This window comes from Lissotriton helveticus, chromosome 8 (genome assembly GCF_964261635.1).
Source record: "Lissotriton helveticus chromosome 8, aLisHel1.1, whole genome shotgun sequence".
Classification (NCBI taxonomy): Eukaryota; Metazoa; Chordata; class Amphibia; order Caudata; family Salamandridae; genus Lissotriton; species Lissotriton helveticus.
The window spans coordinates 1,237,961,194-1,237,982,168 of NC_136069.1; the positions used below are offsets into that span (position 1 = coordinate 1,237,961,194).

Here is a 20,975-nt window from a genome sequence, read left to right on the forward strand (position 1 = left end):
GTGTGTGTGGGGCCCGAACCCACCATAGGTGGTTCGGGCTCGCTCGCTGCGCTTCCTCGCGTTACCGTGTCCCAAAGGGTGTGTCACCAACATCAAAAGTTTGGAAAGCTGTGTTCTATCGCCTTACTATGTCTGTCGTGTCTATTACACTCATATTTATAACATGTGGTGCTCCCAAGCTTGCCCCCAAGATAAGAAAGGTGCTGCTACAGTAACGTAACAAAGGCCCCCAGAGCCATTGCAGTGCAGGGGGTGCCCGAGGTCCAGGGGGACCCTTCAACAAAGGCGTTTGAGCTCCTGAGTGAGTCTGGAGTGGAGCCACTCCTTGTACTTTGCAGAGTGCCCCTGTCAAGTTTAGTTACGCCACTGGGGCTGCAGGTCATGATGGATTTGGTGGCTCACTAAATCACGAAGACCATCTCCATCATTTGGAATGTTTGTAAATGATGCAGCTGGGTTTGACGATGTAGGAGACCAGCAAGGGAAGCTAAGGGAGTTCTAGGAGGATGGGGGTGATGTGATCATATTTCTTCATCCCCTGAATGAGACATAAAGTGCCTTGTAGGGTGCCTTACTGCCTTTTAATATGTATTGCTTGCTGTCTCATTGTGTCCAACCCGACAAATCACAATAACTTCTATTTCCTCAGTAGATTTAATTTGTAATGAATGAATTTGCAATAAGTAAAGATATCTGAGCGACACTCACTGCATTGTTATCTCAAAGTCTGTTATGAAGTTCACTGGTTAGACCGAATAAGCAGTTACCTACATCATTATCAAATGAAATCTCTTTATTGATGCCATATCTACAAGTTCAGAATTTATTTATTACCTTCTTGCTTTCTCAAATTTGCTTGAAAATGCACCATTGGTCTACTCTTTTTAAACATTTTCATGAGGTGATAACCCCAGCCCCCACCAAACCCCCTTATGACAGTCGAACTTGCTTGCCACAGGGCACTCATCCCGAACTCTTACTCCCCACCACTTTCAAATGTCACCAGCCACCACTGGATGTATGTATAGAGAAGTCACACATAGTGGGCAAAAGCTGCACATCGATTTTGGTAAATTGTCTAATTTGCCTTATAAACTAACAAGTCGCACTGCAAAATGCCTCCTTGTAGGAGGTCGCAGAATGATCTGTTTAATGAATATTAGTTAGCAGATCACTATTTATGACTCCCTGCGAATGGCTACCACTGCATTCTGGTGTCTGAGTTCAACCGGGAATACTGGTCTTCTTGTAATAAGGGCCAGAAAGGCGAGTCCCAAATCTAAGACGTACATACCATTAGAAGGTCTTCTTTTCAGAGAAGATATCTTTGATCTGCTCGGGAGGCACTCTTTGGAGAATACACTGCTTGTCGATGAGCTCTCCTCCTCCTCAGTGGCAAGCAGAGAAGTTCTGTATTGCAACAGTGGACTCCACTCTGGCCCTTTGTGAAGTAGCATCTGGTCTGTTACAAATCTGTGCAAGTATCCAATGCTGTAGAAAATTACAAAGGTCATAAACTTAATAAAAAATAACATTTTGAGATGAAGTCTAAAAACCACTTCCAGACCTCCAAGCTCAAAATTTGGGGGGTATTTCCCAAAGCTTTTTTCCAGGTGATATGGAGTCATGTATACATGTATAGACAACACATGAGTCACAAAGGCAAATTTACATGCAGCTGCAAGAGTGGCCCTTATGAGAGGACATTAGAGGCCCTTAAACTGATTGTCTTACCTTTGGCAAATATGGACCTCATCTCTCCACAAGGACCAAACTGTCACTAGACCCCTGCCTTCAGGAAGGTCAGTGGGGTCTCAGGCTGCTACCAACCTAATGTATTCTGGATTACTTTTCATCAGCAAAGATAGGGCTATGAGGGGATGTGACCATTCTGAATGTAATGGAGATGGAGCCATGGACTACAGTCCTGTGCTGCCCCAAATCTACACACACTATACAACACCAATCTGTAGAAGAGCATAATAAATGGACTCCAGCTCTAGGAAAGTCCCTAGTTTCATGAAGCACACATAAACTACTATCCCCCACCAAGAGCAGTTCATGGACAGAGAACATGGACTGCCTGCTTGTTCGGATTTGGACCCTGGCATCAGGTGATTTCGTAACCTCATTGAGTGTATCCAGACAGAGGGAGACAACCACAAACTTCAGTACACAGTGGATCTACTTACTTCATCGATCTCCTCAAGAGAGAAGGAGGGTCCTTTGTTTTATAAATTAGATTGTAAAGTCACTTTTCACTAGACTGGTAATTTCTGAGACAGTCCTGCTCCTTTCCTGCTCGCGATCCTACAGTGAAGACCAGAAGAGTTTCCAAGTGTTGGCCTGGCCCCACCACAGATAGATCACTTAAAAGGAACTTCGAAAAGGCCAGTGTCACAGCAGGGCGCATTTCCCTATATTATGTCCATCAATTCTGAGAAACCAGAGATCACCAATTTCCCACTGTGTTGTTTGTCTTTAGCATTTTCTGACCCTGCAGCAACCTCACCAGAGCTCTGCTGCTCTGACCTACAGTGTAAGACTGTTCTTTTCCCTCTACCACCACCTTACAATCAACTACAAAGGACAAACACCAGTACAGTTATTCACCACAGAACACAGAGCCACAAGTTTCTTCCATAGGCACTGCATAGAATGGGTGACGTCCTTACAGTACGGCGGCAGCACATACAATAAAGTTAACTTACACTAGTCTCTTGTCAGGTTTCAGTAGTTTGTTGGAGAATTCACTGATGACCAGGAGAAAGGCCAAATTAGGAGGGGCATTTCCTTCCACTGCAGCCACTCTTCTAAATGCAAATTCAATCCCATCTCTATCAGCACAATCATGAAATAAAAGAAAGTAATAATTAGGGGAAGCCAAACATCATTACTCATAAAAACCTCACCAAAAACAAAACATAATTGGTACAATACATAGATCTATTGATACAATCCATAAGTGTATTGTGCTTTGTGCCAACATTCATCTGAATTTTTTGTACTAGGCAATCAAAGTACAGGACAAGAAGGGCGGGGGTACACCAATCCCACCTTTACACAACCTGCCTACAACACAACCTTGTTGAACAAGTTACCTGCCTTCGGTAATGCTTTCTCTGCAGAGACTCAATCTAACCACAGGTTCCTCACCTTTTGAATATTCCCCAGGTGTCGGATGGACTCGGAAAATTGTCTGTATTACCATGTTGACATTGTTCCACCTCTGAATTAAGGTCGGTAGGCCTATATAGAAGCAACCCAAGCGCGCTGACATCAGTTGCTTTCGGACAGGTCTCTGCCCGCAGACGCAGAGCCAATCAAATCAATCATGACCAGTGTGCAGATCTTTAAGATAGAACTTATTATATGAAAAGGTCCAGTTCACAGAACAGCAAGGCAGGAGAGACCGTGAGGAATCTGGTGTTTTATAGTGTCTCTACCAGAAGTGCATTACTGAAGGTAAGTGGCTTATTCTTCTGATAGAGACTTCTAACCACAGATTCCTCCCCTTTTGAATAGATATCAGATCAGTACCTTTTAGGATGTGGGACTGTAAATTGTCTCAAACTAAAAAGTCCACAAGGATCGATTGGACAGGTGGGCCTGGCTGTCCAGACCATAGTGCCTAGTGAACATATGGAGCAACACCCAAGTAGCAACCTGACAAATGTGACAGAATGTCTGTGTATCGACGCAGTGGTAGCAGCATTGGCTCTGGTAGAATGAGCCTATAGACCATCACAAGCTGCTTTTGCGCGAGTGCATAACAGATATTAATGCTGAGTACGATCCAGAGGAAGATGGTCTTTTTTTGCACAGCCTTGCCTTTCTTTGCTCCAGAGAATCGGTTAACAGGGGATTGTCCACCTGTTGCCCTTTGGTACGATCAATGTAGAAGCTTAGAGCCCATATGGATCTCCTACTCCTTAGAGTGATGAGGCAGAGCAATAAAAGTAGGAATAGAGATGCTCTGACCAAGATGAAAGGGAGTCACTACCCTGAGAATGAAAGAGGCTTGCCTCCATAGAACTAGCTGGTCTGTGTAAAATGTTGTGTAGGACGGGTTAACAGAGAAGGGATGTAACTTGCTCATCCACCGTACCTATAATATTGTGATACGAAAAGCATTTCTGGAGGATAAGCAGGCAGAAAGAACAACCATGAAGAGGCCTAAAGAGTGCACACATGAGGAATGTGAGCAACTTTAAATCCATTGGGGCATAACAAACAAAGAAGGGGAGAACATATATTGTAACCGCATGATAAAATGCATCACAACTGGTGATATGAATAATAAGGGCTTGCCTGGCAACCGAAAGAGCCAGCAGTTACCACATTAATGTGAAACAGTGGAACATCAAATGAAGCATTAGGACATAATAAGTAGGTTGCATAATAGCACATAATATAACAGCATATCGTCACACAGTTCTGGCACTATTCAACAGCACTGAGCACGAGTGTGTTGCGGAAACACACTTTCAAGAATGACCCTCTGCGGCGGTGTTGCAAGTACAATAGGGAACATCTGTCTAGGTAGAATGTTTTCTCAAAGGAGGGAATTCTTGAATCAGCATCCCAGCTATCCTGTCACCATTGTTAGATCTTTTATAACAAAGGGGAAGGGTGGCATATTTAGCATAATAATGCCTTACTGGTCTACAGGATGACCCGCTTCAGCCTCCGAATGAATCATTTTAGTCTCAGCAATGATGGTAGTTCCTCTTGTGTCAGCTTTGATGCCAAGCATTGGAAACACTAGCCTTTTAGACACGAAGCATGGTGCAGGATGACATGATGCTGTCTCTTACTTGGGAGGGTTGGTGCATTTCACAACAAGATTGCACTCCTGGTTTCGCTCCCACTAACAGCCAACTTCTTTGGGGTGTTTTTCATGCCTGGAATGCGCTGGGCTTTACATCCTGGACAGTCTCTCCTTCTACAGGGCCTGACACTCTGATTTCCTCACCCAGCAGGCAGGATTCTAGATACTAGGCAAACCCTCAGCCCCTCCAGCAAGAAGGATGTACTTTAGGTGATGCCCTCACACCTTTGCTTGGTGCACCCATCCAGTTCACAAAACAGATTCTGGTTCTGTAGAAGGGGATCTCTGTGTATAGTCATAATCTAGTGAATAGTCCCGCCCATGTGCGTGGACCCCGGAGCAATCAAAAATAATCTCTTATAGTGTCAAAAAATGCAGAAAAGCATAGACACTTAAGAGAGAATTTAAAGACAGATAATGCAGCCTAAAAAGGCTACACTGTCCAGTACTTCAACTAGAAATTCCACCATAAAATCCACAAAACAGCAAAAGCCTGTACAGATTTCCCTTGCTTTACCAGCAAAATCCCTCAGGAATGATAGAGAGAAGAACCTGGACAGACAAGCCCCATAGGCTTCCATTATGTGGCTCAAAACAGGATACTGTGCCTTTAAGAGAATCTTCCAGAACCTTCTCCCAGTATCCCAGAATGCATAGCAGGTCCAACTTAGTTTCAGTTCTTTTTTCCGGCTCCTGCAAGCAGGACCCTGGAGCATTGAGCTCTCCCTTTTCAAGGGTTTTGTTGGTGTTTTTTCACTAATTTCGTTTTTGTGTACTTTTAAAGTACTTTGGTGCCTTTCTTCTTGGGTTTCTGCTCTCTTTGGCTGTCCATAATGCCTGCATTATTTGATAAATGCCCAGAGTGCTCCAGGAAGAAGGCCAAGTCAGACCCTCATGAGGTGTGTATCCTCTGCCTTCCCTCTTCCCACATCCCAGAGGAGTGTGTGATCTGTAGAGGCTTCTCTGGCAGGACCCTGAAGGACAGGAGAAAAATCAGACTTCAGGGGCTTGAAGAAAGAAGACTGAAGGCTCAAGGTGGGTCTGGAGGGGCTTCTGCTGCCCATGCTGAGGCCTCTGGGGGGCTCCCCAGGGGCAGGAAGTCCAGCAAACGTCCAAGGTCTCCGTCTGGTTCAGTTGCTATGACCACGACGTCGAGAGGAAGGTCCACGGCCAGTTCCCAGTCTCCCCAGGGCTCTGGGTCGAGAAAACGTCGGCCGTCGACGTCGAGGGACGTTTACAGGCCGCCGTCGAACCCGGTGTCGATCTCCTCGTCGTCGCCGTCGAGTGGACGGCACCGGAGGGCCCGGCGTCGGCGCTCGCCGTCGAGGCGACACCGCCGTTCACCGTCGAAGACGCGGACTTCGTCGTCGTCGAGGGGATCCTCGTCGTCGAGGTCGCCGTCGAGACGGAGGAGGTCTCAGGCGCCGAAGAAGTCGACGTCGAGGCGATCGAAGAGGTCGACGTCGAGGCGATCGAAGAGATCGACGTCGAGGCGATCGAAGAGATCGACGTCGAGGCGATCGAAGAGGTCGTCGTCGAGGCGGTCGAGGTCGCCGTCGAGGCGTCATCGCCCGTCGTCGAGATTCAGAGGTTCGTCCATCTGGTCGGGGTCGACGTCGAGGCGGAGAAGCCGGTCGACGCCGAGGAGTGTGAAACGGTCGACGCCAAAGGGGCGCTCGCCGTCAAAGGAACCACGCTCGACGTCTGAGCACCGATCGTCGACGTCAGGAGGTCGTAAAGACAGGCCCAGGACTGTGGGGGGCTCCCCACAGTCAGGACAGGATGGTGGCTCGCCGGGAACGGCTTACTCCGAGGTGTATACCCCTAAGAAGACCATTACACCTCCTCCTCCTTTGCCTGGAGGTCCTCCTCCGAGGGCTCTGACTCCTCCTCCATTGCCTCCTCTACCTGCTTTTCCTTCCGGACCGCAGGCCCCAGTGCCGGGGGCTCCTCCTCCGGTTCCACCGAGATCGGTGTCGATGCCCAGACTTCCGACACCTCCGAAGAAGACTCCTAAGTCGAAGGTTCCTCCTAAGCCCAAGACGTCTGACCCGGGGAGGCCGGCGGAGCGTCCCAGACTGAAGAGATCGAGGTCACGCTCAGGGAGAAGGGACAGGTCGAGGAGTGGACGCGGATCCTCCTCGAGATCCAGGCATCGCCATAGGAGGCATAGGTCCAGGTCTCGGTCTGCCTCTGGGACCCGTTCCTACTCGCCTACGTTGTCAGATTCACCGGAGACGAGGGTGTCCCCGATTGATGACATTGGCACGTTCCAGGAGGTTCTCCTGCGCAGGGCGGCGAAGTTGGGGATCGAGGTTACGGCCCCTACGCCCTCAACTTTGGTGATCTTTGAGACATTGCATAAGAAACATCTGTCTCGCCCCCTACTGCCTTTGGTGCCAGGACTGCTTGAGCCGGCGGAACAACTCTTCCTTACGCCGGCGGTGGTGAAAGCTGCGCCTTCCAGGCTCCTCAAGAAATACAGGGCTCCAGAGTCGGACCCGGCTTTCTTGCGAAAGGACCCGGCACCGGATTCGGTGATTGTGACGGCGGCCCGGAAGCTCCATGCCACCTCTCCTGCCTCCACCGTGCCTCCCGATAAGGAGAGCCGCTGGATTGACTCTGCTGGTCGGAAGGCGTGTGGGACGTCCTCCGCAACGATGAAGGCCTCCAGTGACTCGGCGTTGTTGGGACGATACGACCGTGCACTGTGGGACTCCATTGAACGGTTTGCGGACCTCGTTCCGCGCGACCGGAGAGAGGATTTCATGGAGGTCGTCCAGGAAGGGATGCTGGTTTCTAACCAGGCCATCAGCGCCGCGGCGGATATCTCCCTGTTGGCCGCGCATGGATACTGCCATGGTATCAATCAGAGACGCCATGCTTGGCTCCGGCTGACGTCGCTCAAGCCTGAAGCACAACAACGAGTGGCAAATCTGCCGTTTTCCGGCGATACCCTCTTCGGGAAACACGCAGATGATGAAATGGCCAGGATGAAGGCTGAGGCGGAAACCCTGACGGCTGTGGGCTTGGAGAAGCCCAAAGAGAAGAAACCCTACCGCCAGTTCCAACGACGGTTCGGGTCACAGGGTAGAGGAAGGGGACAGTCTTCTGGGCAACAGCAGCAGCAGCAACAACAGCAGCAGTACAGAAGGCCCTTCCAGAAACGTCAGAGGGGTGGAGGTGGACAGCAGTCCTCTACCGCGAACAAGGGCCCGGCTGGGTCTCGTCCCTGAGCGGTTACTGCCCCTTCGTCCGTTACCCGCTCCGGTGGGGGGAAGCGTTCAATTTTTTCTGGCAGAGTGGAGAAAAATTACTCAGGACAAGTGAGTCCTGAATATTGTTTGCAATGGATACAGTCTTCGGTTCACCAGCCCTCCTCCATCGATTCCCCTGGTCAGCTCGCAGTATCAGCTGCGCGAGCCCCAGGCGGAGGCCGATATCCTGTTATGGAAAAGGGCGATAGAGGACGTACCTCTGTCTCAACGAGGAAGAGGCCTTTACTCCCGGTTCTTTCTGGTCCGCAAGAAGGACAAGAACAAGTTCAGGCCCATTCTGGATTTGCGTTTCCTTTTTCTTTATCCATCTTTCATTCGCAACCACACATGTGGTTCTCTATTCTCTACTATAGATGTGGATGTATAACACATGTTTGTAGTAATGTTGTAAATAGGTACCTATAGATATGTATATAGATCTGTATATATGTAGATAAATGATGTGTTTTGTGTGCAGGAGTGCCTAGCGGTATTATCAGATTTATGAGATTTTAGAACACTAGCCCCACGTATGAAATGTCAAAATTTACATTATATACGTTTTTTGCACTTTAAATATAGACTTGTAAAATGTCTTTTATATATATCTTTTACAGAAATATGATGGTACAGTCCTGAGGAAGACACAGTTGTGTCGAAACGCGTAGACAGGAAACCATCTTTTTATTGTTATATATATGTACCTGATGTATGCTTAGACCCATGCATATGCTATAATGCTGGAATATTTTATCATGTATCGATACTAATGTACTTAAAATCTTTTTACCATTTAATCATGTTTTATAATAGAAATTAAAATACACCAAATGTGCAAAAACGTTTTTTGATTATATATTTTTTCCAAACCAAAATGTGTTCAATGTTAATGTTCATGTGCTAGTGTTCCACTAAGGATTTGCCTGGGTATTTTATTCACACAAACCATTCTGGATTTGCGACAGGCAAACAAGTGGATTCGCAGAGAAAAGTTTCGCATGCTGTCGTTGCATCAGATCTACCCTCAGTTGCAACGAGGAGATTGGATGTGTGCCATAGACCTACAGGATGCATACTTCCATGTCCCCATCGCATGCAAGCACAGGAAGTTTCTGCGATTTCAAGTCGGCACCAATCACTATCAGTACACGGTACTTCCATTCGGGCTGAAGTCTGCGCCCAGGACATTTTCGAAGTGCATGGCAGTGGTAGCGGCACACCTGAGGAGAAACAAGGTGTTTGTCTACCCGTACCTGGATGATTGGTTGATCAAGGCCTCCTCCTTCTCGGAAGCTCAAGCACACTTCCAGAAGACGTGCGTTCTACTGAACAAGCTGGGGTTGCACATCAACATGTCCAAGTCTGTCCCGACTCCAGTCCAGTGCATCCAGTACTTGGGTGCCTCCATCGATACGCTGTCAGCAAGCGTGTCTCCTTCGGAGGAGCGACGTTTATCACTCCTTCGAAAGGCTCAGGCTCTTATGGTCGCTCCATCTCCAACAGTGAGGACGGTGTCGTCTCTACTGGGATCGATGGCCTCTTGTATCTTCCTGACGCCGCATGCACGGCTGCACATGAGACCGCTGCAAGAGTGCTTAGAAGATCAATGGGACCAGAGGAGAGGATCTTGGGACGACAAGATACGACTGTCTCTACATGCTCTTCAGTCTCTGAAGTGGTGGTGTTCAGCGAGGAATCTCCTCAGAGGGGTTCCCTTCCACAAGGACATTCCCACTCAGACTATCGTGACGGATGCTTCTCTCCAGGGCTGGGGAGCGCACTCCGGAGACCTACAGATTCAAGGGTCGTGGTCCCCGACGGAGTCCACGTACCACATCAATTTCCTGGAACTCAGGGCTGTTCACTTGGCACTGAAGGCCTTTCATCCGTCCTTTCAGACCAACTCTCTGCTTGTTCAGACGGACAACACGACAACGATGTATTACCTCAACAAGCAGGGGGGCTCGAGATCGCGCACTCTGTCACAGGAGGCGCAGGCGATCTGGCACTGGCTTCTGGCTCGAGGACTGTCGATAACGGCCGCGCATCTGCCAGGTGTGCAGAATGTTCAGGCAGACGAACTGAGCAGACTGATTCAGGAAAACCACGAATGGGTCATAAACGACGAAGTACTAGGAGAAGTCTTCGCAAGGTGGGGAACGCCGACGTAGATCTGTTCGCCACCGCCGAAAACAGCAAATGCCGAGACTTCGCCTCCAGGTACTACCAGCAGGGGACGCTGGGGAACGCGTTATGGATCAACTGGTCGAACAGCTTTCTGTACGCTTTTCCACCCATTCCCCTGATTCCGACGGTTCTCATCAAGCTGTCCCAGTCCAGGGCGCGGATGATACTGATTGCCCCGGAATGGCCCAGACAGTGGTGGTTCACAGACCTCCTTCACCGGTCTCTCCTTCCTCACATGAAGCTGCCGTGCAGGCCGGACCTTCTCACGAAGTTCGGGGGGCGGATGGTGCACCCCAACCTCTCGTCTTTGAGTTTGGCGGCATGGCTCCTGAAATAGTGCAATATGGCCATTTGAATCTCCCAGCGGATTGTATGGACATACTGAAAGAGGCGAAGCGACCTTCCACTCGGACTTCTTATGCTTACAAGTGGAAGAGGTTTTGCATCTGGTGCAAGTCTAAGAACTATGACCCTACGACATGCAAGGAGGATGTCATCCTTCCATATCTACTACATCTGGCGCAGTCTGGCCTTAATGTTCATTCCATTAAGGTTCATCTGGCTGCTTTGACTGCCTACAGGAAATGCCCTTCACAGACTTCCTTCTTTCAGATCCCTGTGATCAAAGATTTTTTGGAAGGCTTGAAGAAAGTGTTCCCTCCTGTCAGGCTTCCTTCGCCTTCATGGGACTTGAATGTGGTGCTGTCCAGATTGATGAAGGAGCCTTTTGAACCTATTCATAAGGCTTCGTTGCAGCACCTGTCCTGGAAGGCGGCGTTCCTCGTGGCCATTACATCGGCCCACAGGGTGAGTGAAATTCAGGCGTTGTGTTGCCAAGAACCTTATACTGTATTTCATGCTGCTAAGGTTGTTATGCGTACTCACCCTAAGTTTCTTCCCAAGGTTGTTTCTGATTTTCATATCAATCAGACTATATCTTTACCTACGTTCTTTCAGAATCCTTCATCTCCAGCGGAAAGGTCTTTGCATTCCCTGGATGTTTTGGAGGGTGCTGAAATTTTATCTGGATAAAACCAGGGATATTCGTAGGTCAGACCAATTGTTCATCAACTATGGATCTGTCAGGACGGGTCTTGCGACCTCTAAGCAGTCTATCTCTAGGTGGATTGTGTCCTGCATACAGCTGTGTTACCAAAAAGCTAATAAGACCTTAGGAGGTAAGCCTAAGGCTCATTCCACCAGGGGCAAGGCTGCCACGACAGCATTGCTCCGTAATGTTCCGATTGCAGAAATATGCAAGGCGGCCACTTGGAAGTCGGTTCATACCTTTGCTAAGCATTACTGCCTGGACACTGATGCCAGGGCAGACGCTCAGGTTGGGCAGGCTTCGCTGCGAAATCTGTTTGCACAGTAGTGGTGTTAATTCTCTTTTCTCCACCCCCGCTTTGGTGTGGGGATGGGCTTGCCATTCTATTCACTAGATTATGACTATACACAGAGATCCCCTACTACAGAAGGAGTAGTTTCTGTCCTGTAACTCCAGTTCTGTAGTAGGGGTATCTCTGTTATAGTCATAAGCGCCCTCCCTCCTCCCCGGTGGAGAGAGAGACATATTCTTTATGGAATGCTACAGGTCTGGCGTGTTACGCCTTCAAAAAGAACTGAAACTAAGTTGGACCTGCTATGCATTCTGGGATACTGGGAGAAGGTTCTGGAAGATTCTCTTAAAGGCACAGTATCCTGTTTTGAGCCACATAATGGCAGCCTATGGGGCTTGTCTGTCCAGGTTCTTCTCTCTATCATTCCTGAGGGATTTTGCTGGTAAAGCAAGGGAAATCTGTACAGGCTTTTGCTGTTTTGTGGATTTTATGGTGGAATTTCTAGTTGAAGTACTGGACAGTGTAGCCTTTTTAGGCTGCATTATCTGTCTTTAAATTCTCTCTTAAGTGTCTATGCTTTTCTGCATTTTTTGACACTATAAGAGATTATTTTTGATTGCTCCGGGGTCCACGCACATGGGCGGGACTATTCACTAGATTATGACTATAACAGAGATACCCCTACTACAGAACTGGAGTTACAGGACAGAAACTACTCCTTCTCACACCACTATAATGAACAGGCATAGGATTCTGTGCACAGGCTACATTAAAATGGTAACAGGACCAAGCAAAAACTATTCATACCAGTGTGACATGCAATCAGGTACTTAGGGCAGGTACACACAGTTTAACACACGGGGAACACTTCCATCCAAACATGGTCTGCCACTTTAACAAAAAGAGGATTATTTCTATTAATTCAAAAAAGACAAAGGTGCAAATGTGGTAGGCTCTTGGAAGACAGAAATGGACTGGTGCATGTTTCGTGAGAAAACTGTCTATGTGGCACGGGGATGCCCTAGAAAGTGGTCCTCCATTTGGAGTAAATGGAATGTATATAGAGGCAATATCTGTGTTCCCCCCATTGTTCCAAATATAGAAGATCCAAGTGTTCCGTAGTAATTGTTAATTGTCGAGATGTAACCTGCCATCATGACAAGAATTGATTAAATGTTTCTGCCTTCTTTGTTGTATCCTGTAAAGTCGACTCAAATTGTTAATAAAAAGAATAATAATAAAAAAAGAGAAAGGTGGGTTAACAGTAATGTATGCAACACCTACTTGTGCATCATAGCAACAGACTCTCTGGATTTCACTTGGTCCAAACCAAATGTGAGTGAGAAACGCCGAGCCAGTTCTTTTATGTTACTGAAGGAAGAATTAGAAGAGGAGCTAGACGACTCGCTGCTACTGCCAGAAGCTTCAATGTGCTCCTGAAAAAGCTGGAAACATACAAGATTAGTTATTTGTGGTCATATCAATGAATATCAAGTTATTCAAACTGTGCAGTGAATCAAACTGTGCATTGAATCAACAAATGCTTGTAGGGGGAGGAGAGACTTCATAGTTCCTCGGGTAGAAGAACAGTAATTGAAAGTAACTATCACACAAAGCGAAGAAATCCTCTGGATGCTACAGCAGAAAGTGCTGCAGTGTACACTGGACAGGGATACCACTGATTCTCAAGACTAAGCTTAAGGTGAGTTCCGAAGAGACATTGCCAAATTGACTACCTGAGTTAGAGTGGGTTGAGGCCCCTGCACATATATTCTTAGGATGTACACCATTTACATTTTGAGAATAGATCGGAATCTCTCTCTTTCCTTGTCTATCTTTATCCTTCCCCCTTTCTCTATTTTTCTCTCATTCTCTATTCTCCCAAATCCTTCCCATATCCAAATGGTTGACATGTCTTTGGAGTTCACCAGAGGCCTCTAATCCAAACAAAAATCGGCCGCACAATTCTAGATCATATCTCAAATAAACGCTATTGTCAATTGATGTTCTACAGTAGATGCCAAAAGAAATATAATATTAACATATTAGGATTCACCCTAAAAGTAATAAGCCATGTGCATCCGTGTTAGGGCTCAGCCTTCAATGAGCAGCAGCGCTAGGAGTCTGTATTGATATGTCTATTCATGCACGAAGAACAAGTTTGACTCCTAAGTTTAATTGGGCTAGGTCATTCTGGAAATCGAATAGCACTTATGACCCTGAAAACGGGGTGTTTGTCTTTGTGTGTGTACAATTAATACATTGCTTTTATGTAGCATTTCAGTCCATCATTTATAAGTGCTGTAATTAAAAGGTGTTATTATTAATAAATTCAATGACGCTCAGTTTCACGCCTTTGGAAGGATGGAAAGATGAGCTTGCACTGTCAGGATTGAACACATTACCTGTGGGTCAAAGCACATGTCCGCAGCAGTCAGTAACTCACTGAGGAATCTTCCCAAGCATAATGAATGTCCCGGCCAGCAAAGGTTGCTTGGTAGTATAGTTGTAAAAAAATGGAGACCCATCAGTAAAGCACCAGTTCTTAGTGCAATACTCTGTTATGTAAACAATGAATACTGATCCATGGTCCTTTGGTTCCTGAGGGAAATCATAACTCGCTCTCCTGCCAATTGTCTTTATTTGGAAAATTTTACAAATATAAAAACGCTCAAATATAGAATAATTCAATATAATCACCACATATTAAAAATACATTTGTTACGCTTTCAAATATAATGCTACAACAGGACACAGAGGGACTTATCAATAGAAAAGTTTGTCTATAAGACACGCATTTACGTTAGAAAAGATGGTAGTTCTGAATTTTATTACTCAAGTGCTGAGATTAAGGAAAAATATACATTGTGATCTAAGTTTTTGACTTTGATCCAGGTTCCGCTTCATTGCTCAATATAGATTTGGTTGGCATCAAGGGATTCCTATAGACAATGTGAATGTTGGGTACGATCAACTCTGTAGGGCTGTTGCAAGGATTTCTGCTCATACACAGAACTGTGCACAGAGACCTAGGACATTAGTGAATTGTGGTGTACCAGAAACTCACCTCAGTACCTTCCTTTGTGTTTGTAAAGCGCTCTGATACCCACGGGTCTAGCTAGCGCTATATAAAACTTTATAAATAAAATAAAATAAATAAATAAATAAAGTCCACACAAAATCAGAAAAGAGAATGGAGGAAAGTCAGAGAACAATTGGCAAGTTAGAATATGGGAAGTCAGTGAGGCGTTTGGGGTGGGGGGGAGGGTGTCATTACACAGCCATCAGCCACGAATCTCATGTGTAGCAATTAACTGTTAAGATAAGCATAGTTTAAAATGGGTCCACAGACAGAAGCATATGTGAGGCATACTTAGAGCCCAAGTACGATCTCACTAGGAAAGCTCTCCGTACGACTTGGATCCGGAGAGCTTTCCTAGCGAATTGTGCTCTGTGAGACCGAGCAACCGAGTACGATGCACCCGTATGGTGACAGACTCTGTTCGCTCGGACTTCCATTGAACTCTATGGAAGCCTGTATGCTGAACGCGTACACAGGCTCCCATAGCAAAAAGGGGTGGGTGGGGAAAAGTGTACACCCATGGTGCCCGCCACACTGTGCATGCATGGAAAAGGGGGGCCCATGGGTACCCCCACGGGACCGATTCGGAGGGCCCCGAAGTGAAGGGGGGCCTGCAACAGCCCCCCGAAGTTCGATTCCCACAGCTGTTTCGTCTCGCTGAGATCGAGTCGATATGGCTGTCCGAATCGTGCATCGTACTCGCTAGGTTGGAGGCCGGCTCCATTGCGCTGTACGATTCGCCTGCGAACGAGTCGGACTGACAGGATCCGGTTTGGAAACAATTCGGTCGACACAGACGAGATCTGTGCATCATACTTGGTCGTTTGGAACGGGGGACGATTCAGTCGAAAACATAAGCTCCGACTCGGATTGTCTTGTTCAGGAACCCATCTGGGGGCCTTCCAAACGAGATCGTACTTCGGCCTTTAGAAATAAAAGTATCTGCAGGAACTGGCTTGAATTGGAGAGGGATTAAAAATTCACAATACATCGGAGAGTGAAAAAGAAACGTGAACCCCCTAACTTATTTCATCACTTCAGCCTGTATTCCTGTTGAGTTTCGAGATACCAATGGACACGACAATGATCATAGAAGTTAGGTTTATGTGTTCCTTTTAGCCAGGCCAGTCAGACAGAGCCTCCAAGAAGCACTTTGTGGTGGATCTAGAAATGTTGGTGCCTTTGAAAGTCGATAGTTTTTCATAAAAGCCTGGGTTTACCTTTATTTGATGGGGTATTGTGGCTTTGGGCTAAGACATGGTCCTTTGTCTAGTTGCCTGATTACAGGGGATCCACGTGCTCTTATATTCACTACTACCAAGTGAGGACATTTCTTTTGGTCCATGGATCAGTAGTGATCTTTATTGTGGGAGATGGACATGGATGAGCTGGAGGAAGTCGACTGGGAGGTGGCACTGATGCATCTAAGGCTAGTAGCCACAAATTCACAACTGTGACTGATCCAATTCAAGGTACTGCATCTAGTCCACTATCACAGGACCACCTGCATTACGTGGAGAGGGCAGCCTCCCAGCCTGGTTGCGCTGTTTGGGCACTAGAAGTACATTCAAACACATGATATGGGGCTGCACAACTATTCAGACATATTTGTCGCATAGCCAGGTGCAGGACCACCAGGACAGTTATAATTAGATAAAGCAGTATCCCTCTATGAGAGGGATACTGCTCTGTCCCATTTGTAATCTGGTCCCAAGTCAGGGACATAGGAGATAAGGATTATCTGTCTAGAATTCACTGAGTACTGCCTGACTAACATTAATATCAAATTGGTGAATAGACTATACTTGACGGGATCAAATAAAGAAAAAATATTCATGCTTTTTGAAGTTCAGAGATGGTCAATGAACAGGGAAAATTGACTACTTCAAATGTAATGTTTTCAGCCACAGGATTTGATTTGATTTAAGAACTTGTATAGCGCATGAATGCCTGAGGACGTCTAGGTGCTAGTGCTAGCAGGACCTAAAAAAGGTTGCAAATGCAAAAGTAGTAAACATGACTCTATTTGACAAAGAGCCAGGTTTTATAGATTTTCTGAAAGATAGCAGCGTTTGTCTGTTTTTTATTTCAACTGGGAGCAGGTTCCATGATTTAACTGTCCCCAGATTTCCATTGTTTACCAGAAAATAACGAAGGTCTGCCGTTGCAGTTAAGGTAGGTGATTGCTGCAGTTGAGTGTGGACTTGCTTTATGACAAGAGAAGGTGAGTAAGAAGACTTTGGTTAAATGTGACAGTATGCTTTAATGTCTGTATTTAATTATGATTAATCTAATACATAAGGTGTAAATTACTGAGTTAGATATGCATTTCAAAAATAAAATCAATTTTTGGAAATAAGAGCATATGTATTAATTAGAATACACATTAGGAAACATTTGGAAAGTGAGCTTTTTGCACCCATAATGGCACTTCTGGAATTATTTTAAATTTATGACAGAGGTTAAAAGTAAAATTGCATCAGGAAACTCGTAATTGTTCAATACGAATGGCTGCTAAGCACCTAAGGAGCATTGACAAATAGATTCTGCAAATTGTCAATTGGCTTTTGATGATTTTTCAAATATTACTGCAAGATAACTATTTAACGAAGACAAAATGCATTAACTACTGGGATCCATAAAAGACAAATTATCAGAGTCAACACTGAAAACATTTGAAAAATCCAATTAGAATCTGTTAAAATGGAAGTGAAATCGAAGCAACTAAGCTGACACTAGGGAGCTTATTACGACGTTTACCGGAAAGCTCTTGCCCGACACCGACTCGGAATCGGGACCGACCGACTTGCGGTCGGTGGTTCCAATCGCCAGGTTACACTGCAACCTAACACTGTTCGGTCGGAATCCCACTGTTCCCTATGGGAGCTTGTGTTCCGCCCAACAACCGGTCGTAACACAGGCTCCTATGGGGAAATGGGGGGTTTGCGGAAAACCCTGCACCCTGTTGCAGGCACCCCACGGGTTTTACAGGAGGATCCCTTAGGTACCCCCTACGCCATCAACCGTAGGCCGCAAGGCCTCGTGGGCCCTCCCAGGGGCCCCCAAAGTCACTTTCCGCCATCCTTTCTGTGTCGGACAGGCCAACGCGGAAAGGCTGTTGGAAATCGACATCGTAATCGTGAGGGCAGAAATGCTGTCCATACGGGTGTATGATGCAGTTCCGACCAACAGGGATACTGTGAGAGTTGCTCGAAACCGATTCAGAATGACCGCGCAGTTTACATTCTGACTGCGAACATCGTAATCGGGCGGTCGGAATGGAAACTGACTCAGTCGTCGGAAGGATTCCGACCCGGTCGAGCAGTTCCAAACTGTGCGAAGGAGGCTTTCAGTCTGACATCGTAATGAGCCCCTAGATGTGGTAACCTTGACTGAATACCACAAAGGATACCAAGGTGTCTCAGAATCTCAATGAAACCACCTTTATGAAAATATTAAATGTCTTTTGGCAAGAAATATTACATAAGACCTAGCTATAGTAACTAGTATTTTAACATATTAACAACAAGGGAGTTCATGAGCTAGACTTGCATATAGTTACAATTTAGGAAGAGATACAATAGAAAATGACAGAAGAAGAAATGTTGAAAATGTTGGTATAATAACAATGTTATTAAAATACAGAAAATTATTTGAATACATTAAACTGATAACAATCACATGAGGCACATTTGACAAGCACAATGATACTGTGTGTAATTGGGATAGAATTTATGAAGAGCAGAGTCATTAATGTAAACTCAGAGATGGCCAATGACCAACAAAAACAGACTATGCAGGTTGTGACATTTAAAACTATGGGATTTCCCTTCTTTACCAGAAAACAAGAAGCCACCTATGTATGTTTGATGCATTTGAGGACGTTGAGTGTTTACTCTCCCTGACCATTCTGGCAATTCTGGATAATAACAGCATACAAATTTGTTTGAATAACATTTTGAAAAACTGCTGTGAGCGTTCTCTTTAATCAAAACCTATTTCTATAATTCATCTTCATTTGTGAGAAGTTGCCCAATTTAGCAAAATAAATTCTACCTTTAAATTCTCAGCTTCATCGTGGCAACAGAATGCATTTAACAGATATAATATATTTATTAAAAATTATTTTCCAAGTATAATAGATACCTGCTGCAAACAGAGAATCAGAGTCTTTGCACTTTGTATTCTGTTATTCTGTCTTGTCCGGCTCAGTGTTTCTTTAATGATATCCCCAAAATCATTGTAGCTCTGTTAATACAAAAAATAGAATGTTACCCTCACTCAAATTGCCACACTCATTTGCTTTATTCAGCTATAAATAAAAAATACTGATATTTGACCCAAGTAGAACCCAAACAAAAACATGCTTTTAAAAATATGTGCATAGTCTTAGACATCTTTTTTTAAAATCATTATCAACGTATCATCATCTGTCGCCAACATGCATTCTTTGATTAAAGAAATTGGATTTGCAGAAATCAATTTATAGTCATATAGAGAAAAAATGCCTTACTAATATTACTTACGCTCATTCTAAGTAAGACATGGATGAAAGTCATATCTTCTTCCATCATAATTAAAAGGACACAAGAATTACGATTATACAAAATAATCAATATGAATTATCCAACTACTACCCTTTGAAGACCCCATAACCAGGCGCCACCAACTAATCACATTCAAAGAGGGTTGAGGAGAAATGTCTATTAAGTTTACAACGAGAAGCAATATTTGCAACTGAAAATTAAATTTTCACTAGCACCATAATTAAGAATATGATTGTTAATATAGTTTATACATAATTGATAATTGTATGACACTGAACTCTTGTCACATGAATGCACCGAATATATATGATACTTTCACCAACATTTGAGAATCATCTGCCATATGGTGCTAAGCTCTGGTATATATGGTTAAACTACAAGAATCATAAAAATCAATAAATTGCACTTGAAATTGAACAATATAAAAGGGATAGATAAAAGAGGAAAGAAAACAAAGATCGGTGAAAAAGAGGAAAGTAAACAAAGATTGGTGCAAAAGAGGTAATGTTCTTCTGTGCTACCAGGATTTGTATATCACACCTTTATCATTCATATGGGCTTGTACTACTTTTACAAAACAATGAATAATGTTTAATATATTATAGCCATATGTAATTAAAGAAATTCCAGCTTCAAACAAGTTGTGATGCAACATCTATGCGGTCCATTTTTGAGCACACATTGATAATTTTACGGAGCTAATTTAATTATTGTAGGCCTACTAATAATAATGTTGGATAGCCTTGAATACCATTATTAATTCCAAATGTGCTTTATTAACTACATTCAGTTTTGTCTACTTACTGTATCTTGATCGTCTGTGATGCAGTTAGGCACCTCCCATATGCTTTCTAATAAAACTGTAAAATTATTTTATCAATGGTCAGATGCAAAAGCCCCCTTGCAGTGATCTGACTCTTAGGTAAAAAACAGTTTCCTTTGCTAGCCAAAAGATTAAACATAACTGAGATATTATTAAACTGCTGAATATATATTGGGAGGACTGGCATTTTATGACCTTGTACTTGGACAGAATCACAAACTATGATGAATTCATTCATGAATACCTAACGTTATGGTTTATATGACAGCATCATAGAGTGCTTCAATTACAGAGGAAACTGTTTTAATGGATCGAATCAACATCTAGGTTATGTCCTCATATGCTTGCTTGAAAGACTAATTTACAATGTGTTGTTTATAATAGATGTGGGGTAGTAGAATTTGAGACTGCATTGTCGTGTTGAGAAACATCTAAACTCAGGACATTATTCCTTCAAAAAGTCCAAAATCATTGGGTTTGTGGGGTGGGTTACAGAAAAAAGTATATATAACACATATCATTTCATCCAGTACTCTACATTCTTTCATCAAATACCATGATCACTGTTTTCTCCCCTCAATTAAATAACCAGAGAAACGAGAGACTCTAGTGTGATATTGAAATTAATCTGATTAAGCAGTTGGGTCTGTTCAATACCCTCTTCGCTTTTTATTGCTTTACATGTGTAAACATGTACAAAAATATCAAAATATGAAGTACAAAAAGAGTAAATTGCAACACTGCATTTTACTGCCATGCAGGTTATAAGTGTATTATAAGCATACAAATATGATACAGATCTGCACTATACTGGACAATTCTGGCCGTTGGTCTACAATATTCAAAGTTATACCACATTAAGCAAATCCCTAATTTTCTGGATATTTTTGGTTGTGCAGGACATATAA

At 44.6% G+C, this 20,975-nt stretch overlaps 1 protein-coding gene across 1 annotated transcript in view; it reads right to left on the minus strand.

Moving 5' to 3' along the window:
• Positions 1-20,975, minus strand: part of LOC144773280 (cohesin subunit SA-2-like) — a 550,419-nt gene that overhangs the window by 41,604 nt on the left and 487,840 nt on the right. Inside the window, exons 26-29 of the mRNA XM_078658214.1 lie at positions 18,844-18,945; positions 12,900-13,060; positions 2,712-2,837; positions 1,295-1,491 (exon numbers count right to left, since the gene is read on the minus strand). Coding sequence (XP_078514340.1) covers positions 1,295-1,491; positions 2,712-2,837; positions 12,900-13,060; positions 18,844-18,945 — 586 coding nt within the window. The remainder of the gene's footprint in view (positions 1-1,294; positions 1,492-2,711; positions 2,838-12,899; positions 13,061-18,843; positions 18,946-20,975) is intronic.